Source organism: Notothenia rossii (assembly GCF_949606895.1).
Source record: "Notothenia rossii genome assembly, chromosome: 12".
In the NCBI taxonomy this organism is placed as follows: domain Eukaryota; kingdom Metazoa; phylum Chordata; class Actinopteri; order Perciformes; family Nototheniidae; genus Notothenia; species Notothenia rossii.
Window position 1 is genome coordinate 6,747,096 of NC_136911.1, and position 16,067 is coordinate 6,763,162.

General features: G+C 39.1%; 1 protein-coding gene across 5 annotated transcripts; it reads right to left on the reverse strand.

Annotated features, from left to right (window-relative positions):
- Positions 1 to 207: 207 nt before the first annotated feature.
- rnpc3 (RNA-binding region (RNP1, RRM) containing 3) lies at positions 208 to 12,576 on the reverse strand. 5 transcript variants are annotated; one of them, XM_079661243.1, is made up of 16 exons: positions 12,468 to 12,512; positions 11,744 to 11,900; positions 11,602 to 11,649; positions 11,367 to 11,476; positions 11,073 to 11,162; positions 9,482 to 9,593; positions 8,832 to 8,900; positions 7,874 to 8,016; positions 7,547 to 7,672; positions 7,072 to 7,199; positions 4,937 to 5,125; positions 4,102 to 4,196; positions 3,845 to 3,903; positions 2,491 to 2,623; positions 706 to 783; positions 208 to 271 (listed from the first exon to the last, which is right to left on the reverse strand). In XM_079661243.1, the coding sequence occupies exons 1-15, from the start codon at positions 12,488 to 12,490 to the stop codon at positions 715 to 717; spliced, it is 1,551 nt and encodes a 516-aa protein (XP_079517369.1). In that variant the 5' UTR covers positions 12,491 to 12,512; the 3' UTR covers positions 208 to 271; positions 706 to 714. The 5 variants fall into 5 exon arrangements, with proteins under 5 accessions (XP_079517369.1, XP_079517372.1, XP_079517371.1 ...); XM_079661246.1 differs by lacking the exon at positions 208 to 271 and adding an exon at positions 278 to 562 and having other exon boundaries at positions 12,493 to 12,576; XM_079661245.1 differs by lacking the exon at positions 208 to 271 and adding an exon at positions 278 to 562 and having other exon boundaries at positions 12,464 to 12,529.
- Between the last annotated feature and the right edge of the window lie 3,491 nt (positions 12,577 to 16,067).

The following is a 16,067-nucleotide window of genomic DNA, read 5'->3' on the forward strand; positions in this document are numbered from 1 at the left end:
TGTCTCCTCAGGACTGTGGTTTTTCCACCGTGTTGACAACCTACCATCTGCCGCAGAGCCAATCTAGATCTGCTATACCTTCCTGTCTTTGTTTACTCTGCTGCAAGTTTGGGACTAAAGATAATTATTTATGGTAGTATGACTGAAGTGTACCCACAAACATTGACATATGTTCAAAGCTGTGACAGGAAGAAAAGAAGACAAAAGTTATCTTAATAAAATATGTTTTATTCAGTAATAAAAGAAGAAGATGACATCCGACGACCATCACCTGAAATTCAGTCAAACAGGGTAGAGAGAAGTGTAAAGAGGAGCTCCAAAATAGCACATGTTTCCAGAGTCTACACTAAACAAAGTAACATACTGTAGCTACAGAAACAAAGAAAGGCACTCAGTCTTTTTTAATTTAGATTACAAAACAGGTCGAGTTGTTTTCAAGTTCCAATTGTGCCACAATAACTACACATAAACTGCCCCCGTTTCCTTTACTCTTTCTTCCAAAGGATATGCCAAAATAAGGATACAAATGGTTCTGCTGGGCCACAATATCAAGCCATGGCATCTTGAATATATAAAGTGTAAACACAGATGTAAAAAGAAACACCATTACAAAAATAAAAAGGCTTGTTCTACAGTATATATACAGAAACACTATGACATAATGAGAAATGTGTTTTTTTGCAGGTCACCAAATACATTACTCACCTGTAGGGTTCACCTTTGTTTTGGTCCTCTCTTGGTAACTGTGGTGTCTTCTTTTGGTCTGGCAGATCTGGCAAATTGCTGTGAATTTTAAGTTAAGGTCTGTAGGCAGCAAACATTTGTATTAAATGGGCAAATGTTTATTCTGAATTGACTAAATTCACAGTTCATTTCTCTCTCAGCAAGGACTTGTTGTTTCTTTAAAGGAGAAATAATCTCCTTCTTTATTTTGAGAATGATCAAATGTTAACCCTAACTCGATAGCACCACAGAAAGTATACACCAAAACTCCACCCTCACTGAAAAGACACTTTCAGCTGTAGGCAAGGGTTCACAGAAGGAAAGTCATACTTTTATAGTTCGTATCATGCTCATATACGATCATGTTTTTTTCTCATGTGGTTTGGAGCATGAATTCAATCTGAGGAAAGGTTGCAGCTGTTGGTTCATAAATGCCACAAGCCTACTGACCAAAAACAGACCTTTTGAGAGTTTGGGTGTCCTGCTTTCTGGAACTCACTAAGTGACAGCTAATGTTGTTCACATAGATTGAAACGCTTTGCAGATGTGGCAGGTTAAATAAAGGGAGAAAGGAGCCACTGGAGTGTTGTCTCTTAATAAACCTTACACTTTAAACAAGTAGTGTTTCTTCCGGCTCGCTCATTTCAGTAGCAGGCTGTTCGGGGATTCTCTGGCAAGTGCCATACTGCAGTCTCTAGCTAGCACTGAAAAAATAATTAAAGGGAATCTGAACTGGGACCGGCTGTCCTATGACTGCTTAAAAAGACATCTGTACTAACATAAACCTGACTTTTTTGATGCTCTAAATGGAAAGAAACTCTAAAAACCAATACAAATGCAGCTTATAACTAATGTTGTGCTCTATTTTGTCATATATTAGAAAGAATATGATCATTTAAAATATGACAGCTGTTCACATTTCTAAAATATTTATGGTGGCCGTTGCCTCTAAAATCATACTCCAGTCTCTAGCTAAGAGAGTGAGGACATCTCAAACTAATAAATCACGCTGCAGACTTCGTGGTTCATTCTCTGAAGTCAAAGACTAATATTCTGTCGCCGAGCTAATTGGTTACGGGATGCAAATTAAAACGGCATCAAAATCAATAGCCGTGTTCCGTTTGACAAGTTCAGAGGTTGATGTGTAATTATGGGAGCGGAGGCGAGGAGCAGCAGGTGGAGGGTTGGGGCTGCCAGAAAATTAGCGCTCCTCCACCTGAAGGCACGGAGGACCAAAGCCAACACCGCTGCTGTGATGGAGGTGCCCACCTTATTATACCCAAACACCACCTCCTAACTGCCCCTTTGTGTATGTTCAGTGACATCTGATCCTGTTCCTTGGTATATATACCAGGTCTTAATAGGTCACTTGTGTGAGACACTTTCCATGTAATATAATATACTGCACAAAACGGTGTAAGCAAAGAGTTTATATCTCATTAATTCAATAAAATGGCCTTTTGATATTGAACAGGAAGTTGATATTACACAACCAAATGAGCCCCAACTTGCATCACCAATATATTTGTTTTGTGTTTTAGGGTTAGTAGAACCACAGACTTTTTTCCCTCAATAACACGCGTCTCAATTCTAGAACATTCCTCACAGTTTTCTGAATAATTGGTAAAATATTGTTGCAGTAAAAATAACTATTTATATACCTCAAATCTGTGTCTAACTGCCCCAAAAAACCAAACCATACCCAGGCCTCTACTCCTTAGAAAATCTTGTCCTTGTTTCTTGTTCATGTGAGAGGGAAAAGGATACGACGACGAGGGGTTTGTCATAGAGAACGTAGCCGTTGGTGTCCCGCAGGGCTTTCTCAGCACTCTGCTCACTGGGGAGTCCTACGAAGGCCTGCCCTTTCATCCGCCCCTCCTTCATCAACACAATGTCAAACCTGAGGAGAAAAAAGCACGGACACATCATTATCTCTCCAGGATTAAAGCCTAGCAGAGTCAATGATACCGTAGATAAAACCAGTGTTACAGGTGAAAAGGTCATCTGCTTCTGTATAAGAAATTAAGAAAATAGGGCTGCACAACTAATACAAATGTTATCAAGTTCGCAATATTTAAGGCAAAACATGCAAAAATATCATGTGAATAAACTATTTTGGTGCTGCAGAGAAGGTCCCATCATTATTTCAGAAACATCTCTGTTTGGTACAGATAATTTCTTAATTGCATTATTTAAAAATAATCCCAATTCTTTATTTCATGTAACCATACTTGTCAACCCTCCCGATTTTCGCGGGAGACTCCCGATTTCATTGCCCTCTCCCGATTTCCTCCCGGGGTCATATTTCTCCCGCATTTCTCCCGATTTCTGACAAAATCAGATTTACTCAGGACTGTTTCCACTCGGACTTTAATACAGCTACACCATTGTTTGGTTTCCATGGTAACACGTCTCTTTAGTAGCGCGCGCAACTGAAAGTCTGAGAGGGTGAAGCAGATAGTCACAGAAAACAGAACAAGAATCGACAACTACTCTACCCTCTGCTCACTCCTTTCCTGCCCACACATATGCTCCATCAAGGATGGTGCTACAGGCCGCAAGTCATTGCACTTAGAACTACAATAAGCATGTTAATGTTAATCTAGCAGCGATCCACTAGCACCCCCCCCCCCCCATTTTGAATTTTGAAATGCTCCCGATTTCTGAGGTCTCAAGGTTGGCAAGTATGCATGTAACCTATAAGTAGTCTAAGTTTAGGAGACAAAAGGACCACAGGTTTAATGATAAGAAAGTTGCATTATAAACTGAAGTTACCCTCAAACAGTGACGGGTTACCAAAGGACAAACTGTTTTTCTGGCAGAGTTGCATCTTCACGTTTATCACCTACATCTGCGTTGAGAGTCTGGCTCTCTACTAAACATAAGCTCGGTTTGATGACTCAGGTGGAATATTCATTTCAAGTAATGCTGATGCACAAACATTAAATGTCCCTCATGATCTCCATGTCAGGTTAGATACTTATTAATAACATAACACGCAGTCAGCATGAATTCCTAAAAACTCTCAGAGGAAAGTGACAAATTGCCAGCGTATATAAAAATAGCTCATGAAAGGCAGGACACGCTACGTTGATAAGAGACAAAGACATTGTTTACACACATGTTTCTCTCGGCTTCTGAGGAAGGGTTGACGTATCTGCCGTAGATATACTTCAGGTCCTGTAACACAAATGAAAGAATATTGAATATATATGTCTTTTGTTCAAGGAGACGTCATCTTAAAACCAACAGCAAAATGCAACTTTAACACCGAATGACATACGATGACATGCACAGTCTTAAGCAATAAATGAAAACTCCAGAATAAGCCTCATATCCAGTAACCCAAAGTGGGTCAAGCGCTATAAGTGTACCTACTTTCTCTTCCACTTGCTTTGCGATATTCTTCACGTACAGTCTGCAGGTTGGCTCACCCGAGTCGTAATTTTTATACACAGACATCCTTTTTATCTCTGTTTCAAAAAGGAGAGAAGAAGAAAAAGAAACGTGATGCAAGGTGCCTCTCAAAAACAGGCACAAGGGATCATCACACGAGCAAAGGTACATTCAAAATAGTCTAAACTCAATAAGGTCCCTCAAGGGTTTTAAGATAGACTGAAGAACTAGATACAAAGTGATTTGGCCATGGTTACAGATATTTTCAGATATGAGTCTCAGCTGGTGTTTGCTGTATTAATGAATGGACGTTAACACATTTTTTACATTTCCACAAATACATTTCTAGCTCAGTACTTGTTCCAATGTTTACATGACAGAAAAAAAAGTAATCATCAAATGTTGTTTTATTGTTATGAAGACTTGAGTTTGAGATATTACTTTAAAGAACCAAAACATTCATCTTGTATCATTTCTATAAAGAACAGGATTTGTGAGGCAAGAAAATGGTTCTAAAGGAAAATGAAAAGTTTAAAAATGTCACTGTTGTAAAGCATCAACAGCATCAACAGCATCAACAGCATCAACAGCATCAATGCAATCATTCTTGGGTTAGTATTCCATAACCTGAATCCCTTATTCCTTCATATTATCAATCAACTAGTTGTTTTTACTTTCCTGCCACTACTTCCCATTTTGAGACTAGTTTTGTTGGTCCTTAAGGCAATAAAATCCCTTTCCTGATTCCAACATCCGTGTCTTTAGAATAGCAGTAAATACTTTTTTTTTTTAAAAAGCATGCAGATATGGCGCATACCATCTCTTGACAGCCGTCCTTTCTCCAGCTCCTTCCTGGAGATGACATCAGAGGGGAGATCCTCCTCGTCGTCGTCACTGAGCTCCTCCTCCTGTCGGGACGCCTGAGTGCTGGGGTAAAGCTTCCCAAAACCCTCCGACTCTGTCACCTCCTGACCACTGCTGGGGGGGGGCTCCAACTCGTCCACTTCTAAAAAAAGGGGCACACAAGTTCCAAAACACTTTATCACGTTGTAACTATATTACTTTTGGCAGAAGCTGAGCTGCATTTCACTTTAGCGGTATGTGTCTATGAGACAGAACAGACACTCTCCCTCCAGCACAACTACACATGGAAGTTTTCAAAGTGTCTGACAGAAGCAGATGGTGAAGTAATCATTCCACAGTGTTTATCCTCCAGAAAACCAAACAAACTCAGGACGGGAGAGTGGAAGCAAATCCTAATTCACCATATTGATGTTTAGAATGTTGATCCGTGGCGGCATTATAAACTAATCGAGTTGAAAATAAAGATTTGAGTTTCTGCTTTGATAAATGCTGTCTGTTAGCATGATATTTGAGGAGAGGCATAAGCACATTCAATGTGTGTCAGATTAGGAACTGTAATCAAATCAAAATCCATTCCTGTTTTGCCAACATGAGTTTGAAAGACAGTGGGAGGGATAACACAGGCAGACTTTTGAGGAGCACACACGTAGTAGATGGAATTACTAAGAGCAGTGAGGCTGTACAAATCCGAGGAAGATGTGTGTGTGTGTGTGTGCACCGGAGCGAGAAGTGCTGGGGAGCTTTCCTGATACACTCTCGGCAGAGAACTAGATCAGTGCTTTCAAAATTATCCTCCTCCTTATCTGTCCCCCGCCTCCCCTTTCCATTTAAATAGCTTGTTTATCGGATCACACACAGCCCCTTCCCCAAAACAAGACTAATCCAAAAAGCCACCTGTCATAGTTTATCTTTCCCTGCCTTTAGGAAATCTTTTGTGTTTGACTTTGAGATCTATTTTACTTCTCAGAGGCTTGCCAGGGAGTGAAGTTGTAGCTAGAGAGAAGGGAGATAAGGCGGACGAGGAACTGCACAGCTGACAAGTAACACAGGCTGTGCCCCCAATGACTTTTCCTCATACAGATAAAGATAAAACCTTTTCCGTGCGACTTTCTCTGCTGTGATATACTGCTGTGTGACACTCGGCTCTGACTTCAGCCTTGGTAAGGGCTTTAACTTATGTCAATAGGAGTATCAAACCACCTTCTGCTGCAATGTGATAATACACATGATGTATAGCAATAATCAAATCCTCACATTCCTGCTCAAAAGACGAGAGGCAGTGCTCTTTTTATACTTTTCCCCCAATGTGTGTGATGACTATAGTATTCCTCTGATTTATGTTGTGAAATAGGCCTTTTTGTGTTACTCACTGATAATTAGTGAATTGAGTTTATAGATTGACTTCGCTAAGGTCTTCCCAAAGACACATATAATCAAGAAAAGATGGGAAACAGAGGATATCATTCAAAATGAAAACTGAAACTTTATGTTATTAGTCAGTTGACGTGAAGTCAGCCCGGCAGGATTATTAATATGGCCCCTTTCTGGTTAAAACTGCCATTTTTTATCCTGAAAATGTGTTAGAAATGGATTCAGCCTTCTCAATGAGCGCCTAAAGTATTGTGTAAATAGGCTGTAATGCCATTCATTTCAATTAAGGCAACGTAAGCTAATTGTGCAAGTTGCCCATCATATGCAGGTTAGCATCTGGCAGTTTCTATGTGCTGGGGGACCCATGCTATACATATCTAACAAAAAACGTTGGTGTACTCAACATTTCCGGTTTCACTTTGCCAACTGGATTTAATTCAAGATTAGTGCGAATAATTGGGAAAAGATGTAATAATCTATTAATCGCCTTTTTAAGCCCAAATAACAGATATCCACTAATTAAAGCTTCTTAAATATGGAGGAACTGCTGCTTTTGTCTGTTTTAAATCAGGTGAAATAAGTACTTTGACATCACTTTGGGCTCTAAAAGAACTTGACTGTACTTTTTTCTCTGTCAAAAAATGATTAATGAGTTAAGAGTGTGTGGATATGAAAGTGATCACACGTTGGAGTAGGTGAGGATATAAGGTTCCTTACCTCTGCCTTCATCTTCAGACTGGCATGGCTCCCTCCCCTCCTCTGGAACCGCAATGTGGAATTCAATTTTCTTCTGCACGGCGGAGGGGGGCTGCTCGAACACGTCGGAGGGCTGCAGCACGGGAGCACTGAGGACAGCAGAGAGAAAACAGCACCCCCCTCAACAGAAGCCTCTAAAAAGCACCCACAGTAAACCGGCACCTGAGCGGCTTAAGGGTTGTGGTCAACCAGAGATATTTCCCAGTCCACGAACCCACTGAGGTGTGTGTGTGTATTTATAGTTTCAGAAACAGACTTTGTGCTCTGTCATTAAGGGAGTGTGTGTGCGTGCAGCAACAATAAGTCTCTGAGCCACTAAAGGCGGTCTTTATGAGGAAGACATATTGTCTGGAGGGTTTTGTCCTCCTTTTTTAAGCTGGCTGTGAATACTGTCTCTGCTTGAGGACTGTGACATGCATGAGTGCCTTTGCTGTACCTCTGAGAGTCTGCTTTGGGAGCGTAGAGTAGATCCTTGATCCTGGGCTTCTTTCTCTTTGAAGCTGTTTTTGGTCTCAAGGGTCTCTTGCATGCTTGGTTGACCAGGCCCATCAGACGAACAATCCTGAAATAAAGCAAGCATAGGGAATAAAGGACAAAAATGTCTACCTTGGACAAAAAAGAAAATCACCCACCTATTGGAATTTAAAGACATTTCCCCTCAAGAGAAACATTATTACTTCTGAATGACATGTTAAGGCACTTAAAACTAAATGAGGGTCTCAAATGTTTGTGCGGGGATAAGTGATCTCCAATTCCTCCGCACCTCTCTTTGTCTTCGTCTTCCCCACTCTCATACTCTGATTCTTCTCCGCTGGACATCTCCATGTCCTCCTCGGGTAAAGGGGGGTATTCAGGAGGGAAGGGAGGAGGCATGGGGAAGGGTGGTACAGGAGGCAGGTGCTCATACTGCAGGAAACAAAGCGACATGGCTAGGGTTACAATCAGTCTGGCTTCAACTGACGGCTTTCATGAGCGTTGTCTTTGCCGCGGTACCTGGTAGGTTTGGACAAAACTCGGATTTATTGGTTTGCAGATATCAAAGTGAAATACATATGGAGCCATGATCCATGTTTACTATCACAGTAGGGTGGAGCGATACTATGTTTAAATTAAAGCACTACTTGTGTTCAAATATTAGCCACACAAATAATATATGATTTATAAAAAGTGTAGTTTATAGGGCTGTCACTGATTTTAATTATCGGTTAATCTGATGATTATTTCCTAAATGAATCTTTTTGTTAATGATATGCTGGAAACAATGCTCACACCACAAGAGCCCCAGGGGAGTTCTTCAAAATGTGTACTCAAATGATATGTGAACAAACCCTTCATTAAAATAATATACAAAGTAATCTAACTGTACAGGTGGTGTGTATCAGTGCTATGAGTATGAGAAAAAACATTTTGCATTGAAACTATTTGTATTTACTTTTAAAGGTTTTTCAAAAATTGTTTATTTGAATGTTCAAAAGAGCCTTATTCAAAGCTGTTTTTGAATAAATGAAGGATAAATCCACAGCCGCAAATATACGTGTAGTGTATTAAAATAAACACCTAAAAGTATTGTGTATGTTTCTTCCCACTAGTCTGAAAGAAGATGTTACCAGTCCATAACAAAAAGTCTTGCCTTAACATCAAACACATTCTATCCATCCACCTAAAACTATTCCTTTATTAGCTTGTTTTCCTTTAGACAACAGTAATGCACTCAAGCTTACCATGGGGGGTCTGGCAGTGATTTGGCCAAACGGACACAGCAAATTCATCTTGTTCATCAGGTGTAGTACCTGTTGAATTGGAGATATGAGAATGAGACAGTGATAATTGTATCTAATATGATTCATACCAAAAGCTGGCAGAAAGCTGGTCGTATAAAGATGCTGCTTCTCTCAGACAGGCAGCCTGTGACTCCATATGTAAAACTGTTTGCATTTTCATTCAAAATACAGGGATCAGAGATAGAGGCTGAAGTGAGATAGCAGCGGTAACGACACACTAGCACCACCAAGACGCCAACACTGAAAACACAGGCAGTATGGCTCCCAGGGAAATGTTAAACCCATAACTCATGCCTCCCACTTATGGTTTATTATTAATACTTGGTCCCAAAATTGAAATTTAAAAGGCAAATGTTTGCTGTTTGATCTTAAGAGGCTTGGACTAAGTTAAAAAACCTCTGGGATATTCCTTTGTACATTCACCAATATGTATCTGTCACATTTGCATTCCTTTTAACTAATTCCCACGACAAAAAGGGGAAATGTAAAAAGTACAATCTACACATTTGACCAACATCTGCAGATCAAAGACTTGCAGGTAACTGGGAGAAGAAGAAGAACATGATATAAAAGAAGCAGGATTTACTCACTTGAACATAAAACTTTGGCACACTGATGAGGGCGTGTGTTATGTTTGTCAGAATACCATTAGAAAGTGGTGGGTATAAATATTTCAAAGTGGGATTCGATTGAAATTTCAACCTGTAGGAGTGGAAGGAAAAAACCAAATGACTTCAAAGGAAACTCTGTAGCTGCATTTTAACAACACACATTACATTATCGCCTTCACAACTCACAAAATATGTCTAAATAATAGAGACACGTGAATATGAGGTCCAGCCAGGTAGCTTATTCTTTAGATGGCAAGCACTCAGCCAACAGAATGTGAAACTCAGCCATTAAGGGACGTTGGGACCAGCATGCCATGTCAGCACCAAAGCTTGTCCTTGCGTCATAAAAACTTTTATAAGCCAAGACTCTGCGTGGCGCAAAAGAACAAACCAAAATCTACTGAGACCTAATAAACTAAGACTTAAAATGGGGGGGACAGTGAATTTTGTTTAATCTGCCTTTTGGCTGGGTGACAAAGGAAGCTGTTGACAGTTCTGCTCGGACCGAGAGGAATATGAAAATCCTAGTAGGTCAGTTGGTTCAATCGAATACATTTAAAACAGATTTAATCATTTATCAATTTAGATAAATGGGTAGTTATGCATAGGAGAATACACAAATTTAACTTAAATGATCAAAAAATATATAATAAAATCTTAAAAAGAAAATTAAAATATTAATTACAGAAAAACACAAGTTGGGTTTGTAACAGCTTGGTCCATTTTAGAGGGAAATAAAATAAATGATAAATACAAAATAAGAATATATCCAAACATAGGGTGTGAAAGTAAAAATGTGCACATTGTACTACAATACACACTGATTAAATTAGAATATATAAGGTAGTGTATTAAGCCCTTCATTATGTGTTTTAGACCCAGCTGTAGTCACAGTGCCAGACTTTCTTTTTTTTTTACCAGAGAATGCTTCGGATGATAAGAAAAAGAAAGAGTGATCAGCTACACAACAAATATGTAATAAAGCCAACCGCATCATACCAGGAGATGCTGCTGCTGCTCCAGGTTTGATCTGAGCACAAGGTAGGATGGAGCGAGAGCTATCAAAGACCACCTGGGCCCACCAACTGGCAGCACAGACAGCCTGCCCGTTTAATTGGACACAAGGCCGTTGCCGGCTCTGAAAAGTGCTCCCAGATTCTCATCCAGGATTATTGTCAGCAAGTCTCCAGACAGCGTTTGGACATAAACGGACAACTCCAGGTTTGGACAGCATGTGTCTTACATGCACGTTCAATTGTAGTTAGTATCACTCGAGTGGGTGATGATTTGGCAAAGGGAGACAGGGGCTGATACCAAACTCCATTCTTTAACCTCACAAGACAGGGCGAGGTCAAGTGCTATAATTCAATATGGTGCCTATAATATAATAATATGATGCACTACAGAATGACCCATGGGTTGTGTATTTAGTCTAACAAATATATCAGACAAAAAAACGAAAAATAAAAACAGAAAGCCTTGTTCAATTTAGCTATCATTGCATCAAGATTAGCTCATATTACACCAACACTATAAAAAAACTCCAAATGAACTTGTATTTAACACTCACCCAAGGTTAGGTGCAATGCCGGTTTCTATGAGGGGAATGTTTGGTAGCTTGGTTTCCTGTTTCTTCTGCTCCTTCCTGGCTTTCTTTCCACTGAAGAAAAAACGGAAACATGTTACAAAAAGGATTCAACTGCAGCTTTCCTCCTTGGTTCTGTATACGATGGTTTTTGATTTAGTTTACATGTGATGAGAATATGTTTACACTAAAGCTGGGAGGTTAACATCCATGTTCAAAGTAACATTTCTGATAACTACAGGGTTTGTAGATCAAATGTGTATGATTTAGGACACTTACCTGAGGCAAACTGCTGGGTCCTTTAATACTGTTACATGATCTTGGCTTTTTGCAAACTCTGCAACAAGTGTTTGATCAAGAATCTCTAATTGATGGAGCCTCTGAAGAGCCTAAAATAGATAAAATGGGGATTGGGAAAAGAACAGAACAGATTAACAGATTGCATTTACCTCTATTATGCATGCAAAGCTTTGTTTCATGTCATATAACTAGAAACACTGCATAAGTAACTCACTTTTGCTGCTGACTTATCACTTCTAAAGCTTGCAAATGCAGCATGTTTCTGTGGAGATGAAAATCGTATTAGAATACACAGCAGCTCCAATTAATTAATAGATGTAAAAGCTCACACTAAGTTTCAGTAAAGCACAACCTACCAAGCGTCCTGTGTTAGAGAAGACCCTGACTGTCTCAGCTCCAAAATACTTCAAGAGGTCTTCTTTCTCGCCCTGGCTTAGATCAGATGGTAAGTGTCGGATAAGCAGTGTTTTACTGCTGGTTGTTTGGACCAGGTCCTCATTTGTGTCCATTTCCCTGTAGGATAGCAGGCAGAGAATAGAAACAGTTACACAACACAACTGGAATAATGTGAAAAATAGTGACCAGATGAATAGAGACCTTTTTCAAAGTGAAACATTCAACTAAAACAGTTATTAAATAGGTAATTATTGGTAACACAGACATCAAGTCCCTCCACATGAATGATGTGGTCTTACAACACAATAATAAGTGGGTAAGACACCTTCTTACATTACTTGTTATTAACATACATGTTGTGACACGTGAGCTATTTTTAAAACAAACACTGCCGAATTAAAGAACCACCATGATTACTTCTTACAAAGCCGAAGTGTTGTTGTATCATATAAACTGCCTTTTTTTTTAATAAAGAGACTGAATGCTGCATCTACGCTGGGCTAGCTCAGACCTAGCTCCGTGCTATGTGAACGAAGCTCATATCACATGCATGTATTTTTCCTTATTTCCTTTTGTTGCTGACTATAACATATTTTATTATTCTAGGACATTAAATACAGCCATTAGTCAAATGTTTGAACAAATAATTAAAAGCTGAAGTGAAATATTACATTAAATACCCGCCTGCTGCTGCAGCCAGTAAACATACCCACTTCCGCCAGGCTCTTCTTCTTCTATTAGAGATTTCTGGCGGACGACAACTAACAGAGCCACCTTTCGGATTGGAGTAGTAACATTCAAGTTTGACCAGTGATTAGGAGAACTAACGAGTCTTTCTGAATAAACACACATAACCAAATGTGCCAAATGGTAACCAAATGTTAACAGCAGAGACCATTTTGAAAGCACAGAGAATGTTTGGGGATAGTTAAAATGGCGCTCTAATCAAATCACTCTAGTCAGTGCAACTAATACATGAGATTGGTCAATTCAATTATAAGAAAGTGTACTTCTAAATGTGTAATATGTGTTGATGTGAAGTACCCATGTTTGTATTTTTTTATAAAATGATCTATAGCCTAACTATGGCAAATATATGTTATGAGTTACTTTTCAAGTACGTCTCTTACCGGAAGTGTTGATATTGGTGTAGCGCAGTTGTTTAGTAGTAGGCTAGTATCTTTTAATTTAAAGATAGATTACTACAACAAACAAAAAACAGTATTCTTACATGTAGAGGTTTCATTTGTAAGGGTCTTGTATAGAAAGGCTATATTTTTGTTTTAATAATTTTCTATTGTTCTATTATTTTTAATAATATAAACTCTCGGGGTAATTAACTAAAGTGCATTTGGATAGTCCAACTCTTGTAGTTAAAGTAAAATAAAAAAATAGTGTATGTTCTCTGTCAATCGGTGGTCAAAGTGAGGAACTGCACAGTATGTTCTCAAATGGTACATTGTGTGTTAAAGGGGCAAAGTCAACATAATGTCAAGAGGTAACAGTTTTGATGTTATTTCAAAGGTCTCTATGTATTATTTTTGTTGAGTTATCTACTGCAATTAACATGCTAACCAGCTAGCCCCGGCACGACCTGTCCTCCAAGAGGCTCAATTGTACGGTATAGACTAGAGGCAGGGGATTGTAAATTGCAGTCTGAGGTCCACGATGAGAAGACTCAGAATTAGGGTTAAGGACAGTATATCCAACTTTTACTTAGACAAGGTATTTTGTTTATTTTTACATACAAGTTGAGCTGAGTGTATTTAAATTCGTTTTTTCATGCTGTCCTCTAGTGGCCACAATGACAATCAACAAGTTAAATCTTTTCAGTGAAATGCAGAGAGGTCGGTTCTGTAACACTTCAGTTGAGATTTGACAGTGACCTGACTGAGAAAATCTATTTATTTATCATGTCAAATGTTCTCCAGTTGTCACTGAGCACAAATCCATAAGCAAGCAAACTATAAAGATATTAATGCTTATTATTTATATGTTTTACAGGTGTCAAAAATACTGTTGTGTTTGTAAAGTTAATAAACAGAGTAAAAAAAAACAGCCCTATATTTAAAGTTTAGTTGTTGTCTTTCACCAGCAGGTGTCAGCCTTGCCATGTTAAATAACAGCTGCTGCAGCAGTAATGGGTGTGACATTTCCAACTACTGTATGAAGGATAACATAACTTGCTTTCCTTCTTCAACTACAATATTCTTAAATTGTATTGTGCATTTTGTTTAAAGACTAATTAAAATAACTCCCATTATAATTAACTTTCATGAAAATGGTTCATTTGTTCAATAAAGATTTAAGGGGGTTACAAAGTAAAAAATGTAGGCCTACCACCCATAGCTCTGAGGTTTCTGTTGGATCAATGCAAAACTATCATAACCACAGAGATTGGGTATCAGTTAAGGGAGGCTTGTCCTTCTGCTGTCCAGGCTTATGAAGACCTTCAGCTTCCCATCCCCACCCCCAGAGAAAATCTCCCCTACACTTCTCGAGATGCCTCCAAATTCCTGGCCAAATGAAACCTTTTCTTTGAGGAGCAACGCAAGGGCATTCCTCATCAGGGGGACACAATACCCCCTTTCACCATGGCCTGGCTCTGAAATTTCACAGGTGATGGGAGGAACAGCAGACACTCGATCCTCCTTCCTCCCTCCGACATAACGCATCAGGCTGAGGAGGAGAGAGTTTCTCATTGGGAATGATTCGGCAGAGAAAATAGAAAGAAAAACAAATCTGACTTAGTTGCTGTTGATTTAGCTTATAAACATATTTGAAGAGATCAACATTGCTGATATAACTGTACATTACTATGTATTTTGTACAAATAAAATATTACAATTTGACAACTTTCATGACAACAGGATGTTTTCATATCAGATTAGGTTGACAAAAAGCTCTAGAACTTTTTCTTAATAAAATGCTAATTCAAGTCTGCGTATCAGTCTAATAAAATACTTTAAGTGAAAGGTGTGTGAGTGTGGAGTACAGGAGGAAGGGTAGAAACTGAAAAAGTGAAGTTTCTGGTAGCAGGACTATTACTGCCTCTGTTGGCAACCTGAGGTAATGATCCTGTCATCCAGACATTATGAAGTACAAAGCAGTCACTGGGATGAATGTTGATATTTGTATTTTTAGTCATTTAGCTGAGGCTCTCATCTAGAGAGAACGTTAGTTGTTTACAGTCATGTCTTTCTTTCATGCAGTGGGCTAATACTAAAGCTCAGGAGCTTCTTGCATGATATTTCATTAGAGACACAGACTTCATTTATTTAGTTGGAGAGATGAAGACTCTCTATTTTACTGAGAAATAAATTGCCTGGTGCTGAAAATTAAGCTAATGACAGCAGACAAGTGGGCCCAAAACGTTATGCTGCTGTTGCATGCTGGTAGTTCGGTTGTAGAACTATGGCTGGAGATGAGACTGTTTTAGCAATAATATGAACTCTGTTGTGTTACTCAAACCAGTTAAATATGAATATTTTATATTTTTTAGAAATGAACCTGGCTTAGGTAGATGTTTGAGTAACACTATTTACATGTGTGGTAAGGTCCTAAACAAAGTTTCCCACCTGTTTGTTCAGCAGGGCTACATTAGAAATAAGGTCAACATTCAACATTCTTCTCATGTCTCTCCAGTATTTCCTCTCTTCTCTGGGGTTGGCCCCAAAAATACTTTTTGAATAAGGTTCTACCCTCAGATGAAAGGATGCACACACTTTTCATCTACAGCCATCCATTACTATTACTGCGTTTTAGGAATTGCATTTACTGAACTAATAGACAACTGTACACAATGCCTAATTAAATGTTCTGCATTTTGAACTAACAAATACAAAATAAAAATAATAACAGTAATACTTCATGAAGATCATAATTGTCTTAAGCCTGTGACTTATTTGGATACAAATAATATACATTGAATAATACTGGGAGTTTAGGTCACAAATATGCTCTGCCCCTTCAACAGGGTCCTACAGTCCTCATCAGGTCCATATGGCCTGTGTATTCCCTGAGTGTGCATAGAGGGAAGGCGAATACACCCAGACAGTAAACTCAGGTCATGTCCAGCCTCTGAGGCTTTAAATGGACCCTTTCATGGTTGGGGCAATGAATGGGGCAGCAGGGGCCTCTGTGGTGGGATAGTGTGTATTTTCAGCAGCGTGCATGGAAACTGCATTGAAAAACTCAGGTCCTGAGCATATCATGCCTCCATTGTGCCTCTACAAATATGTCACAGACAAGACTTGGTTTATTTCACTGGAAAGTGGTCTTGGT

Excerpts from the sequence above, each read along its gene's own strand:
- rnpc3 (XM_079661243.1), bottom strand. The coding sequence starts at position 12,490 with ATGTTTACTGGCTGCAGCAGCAG. Across the intron at positions 11,650-11,743 it reads TCTCTAACACAGGACGCTTG|AAACATGCTGCATTTGCAAG; the intron begins GTAGGTTGTGCT and ends TCATCTCCACAG. Across the intron at positions 5,126-7,071 it reads GTCTGAAGATGAAGGCAGAG|AAGTGGACGAGTTGGAGCCC; the intron begins GTAAGGAACCTT and ends CCCTTTTTTTAG.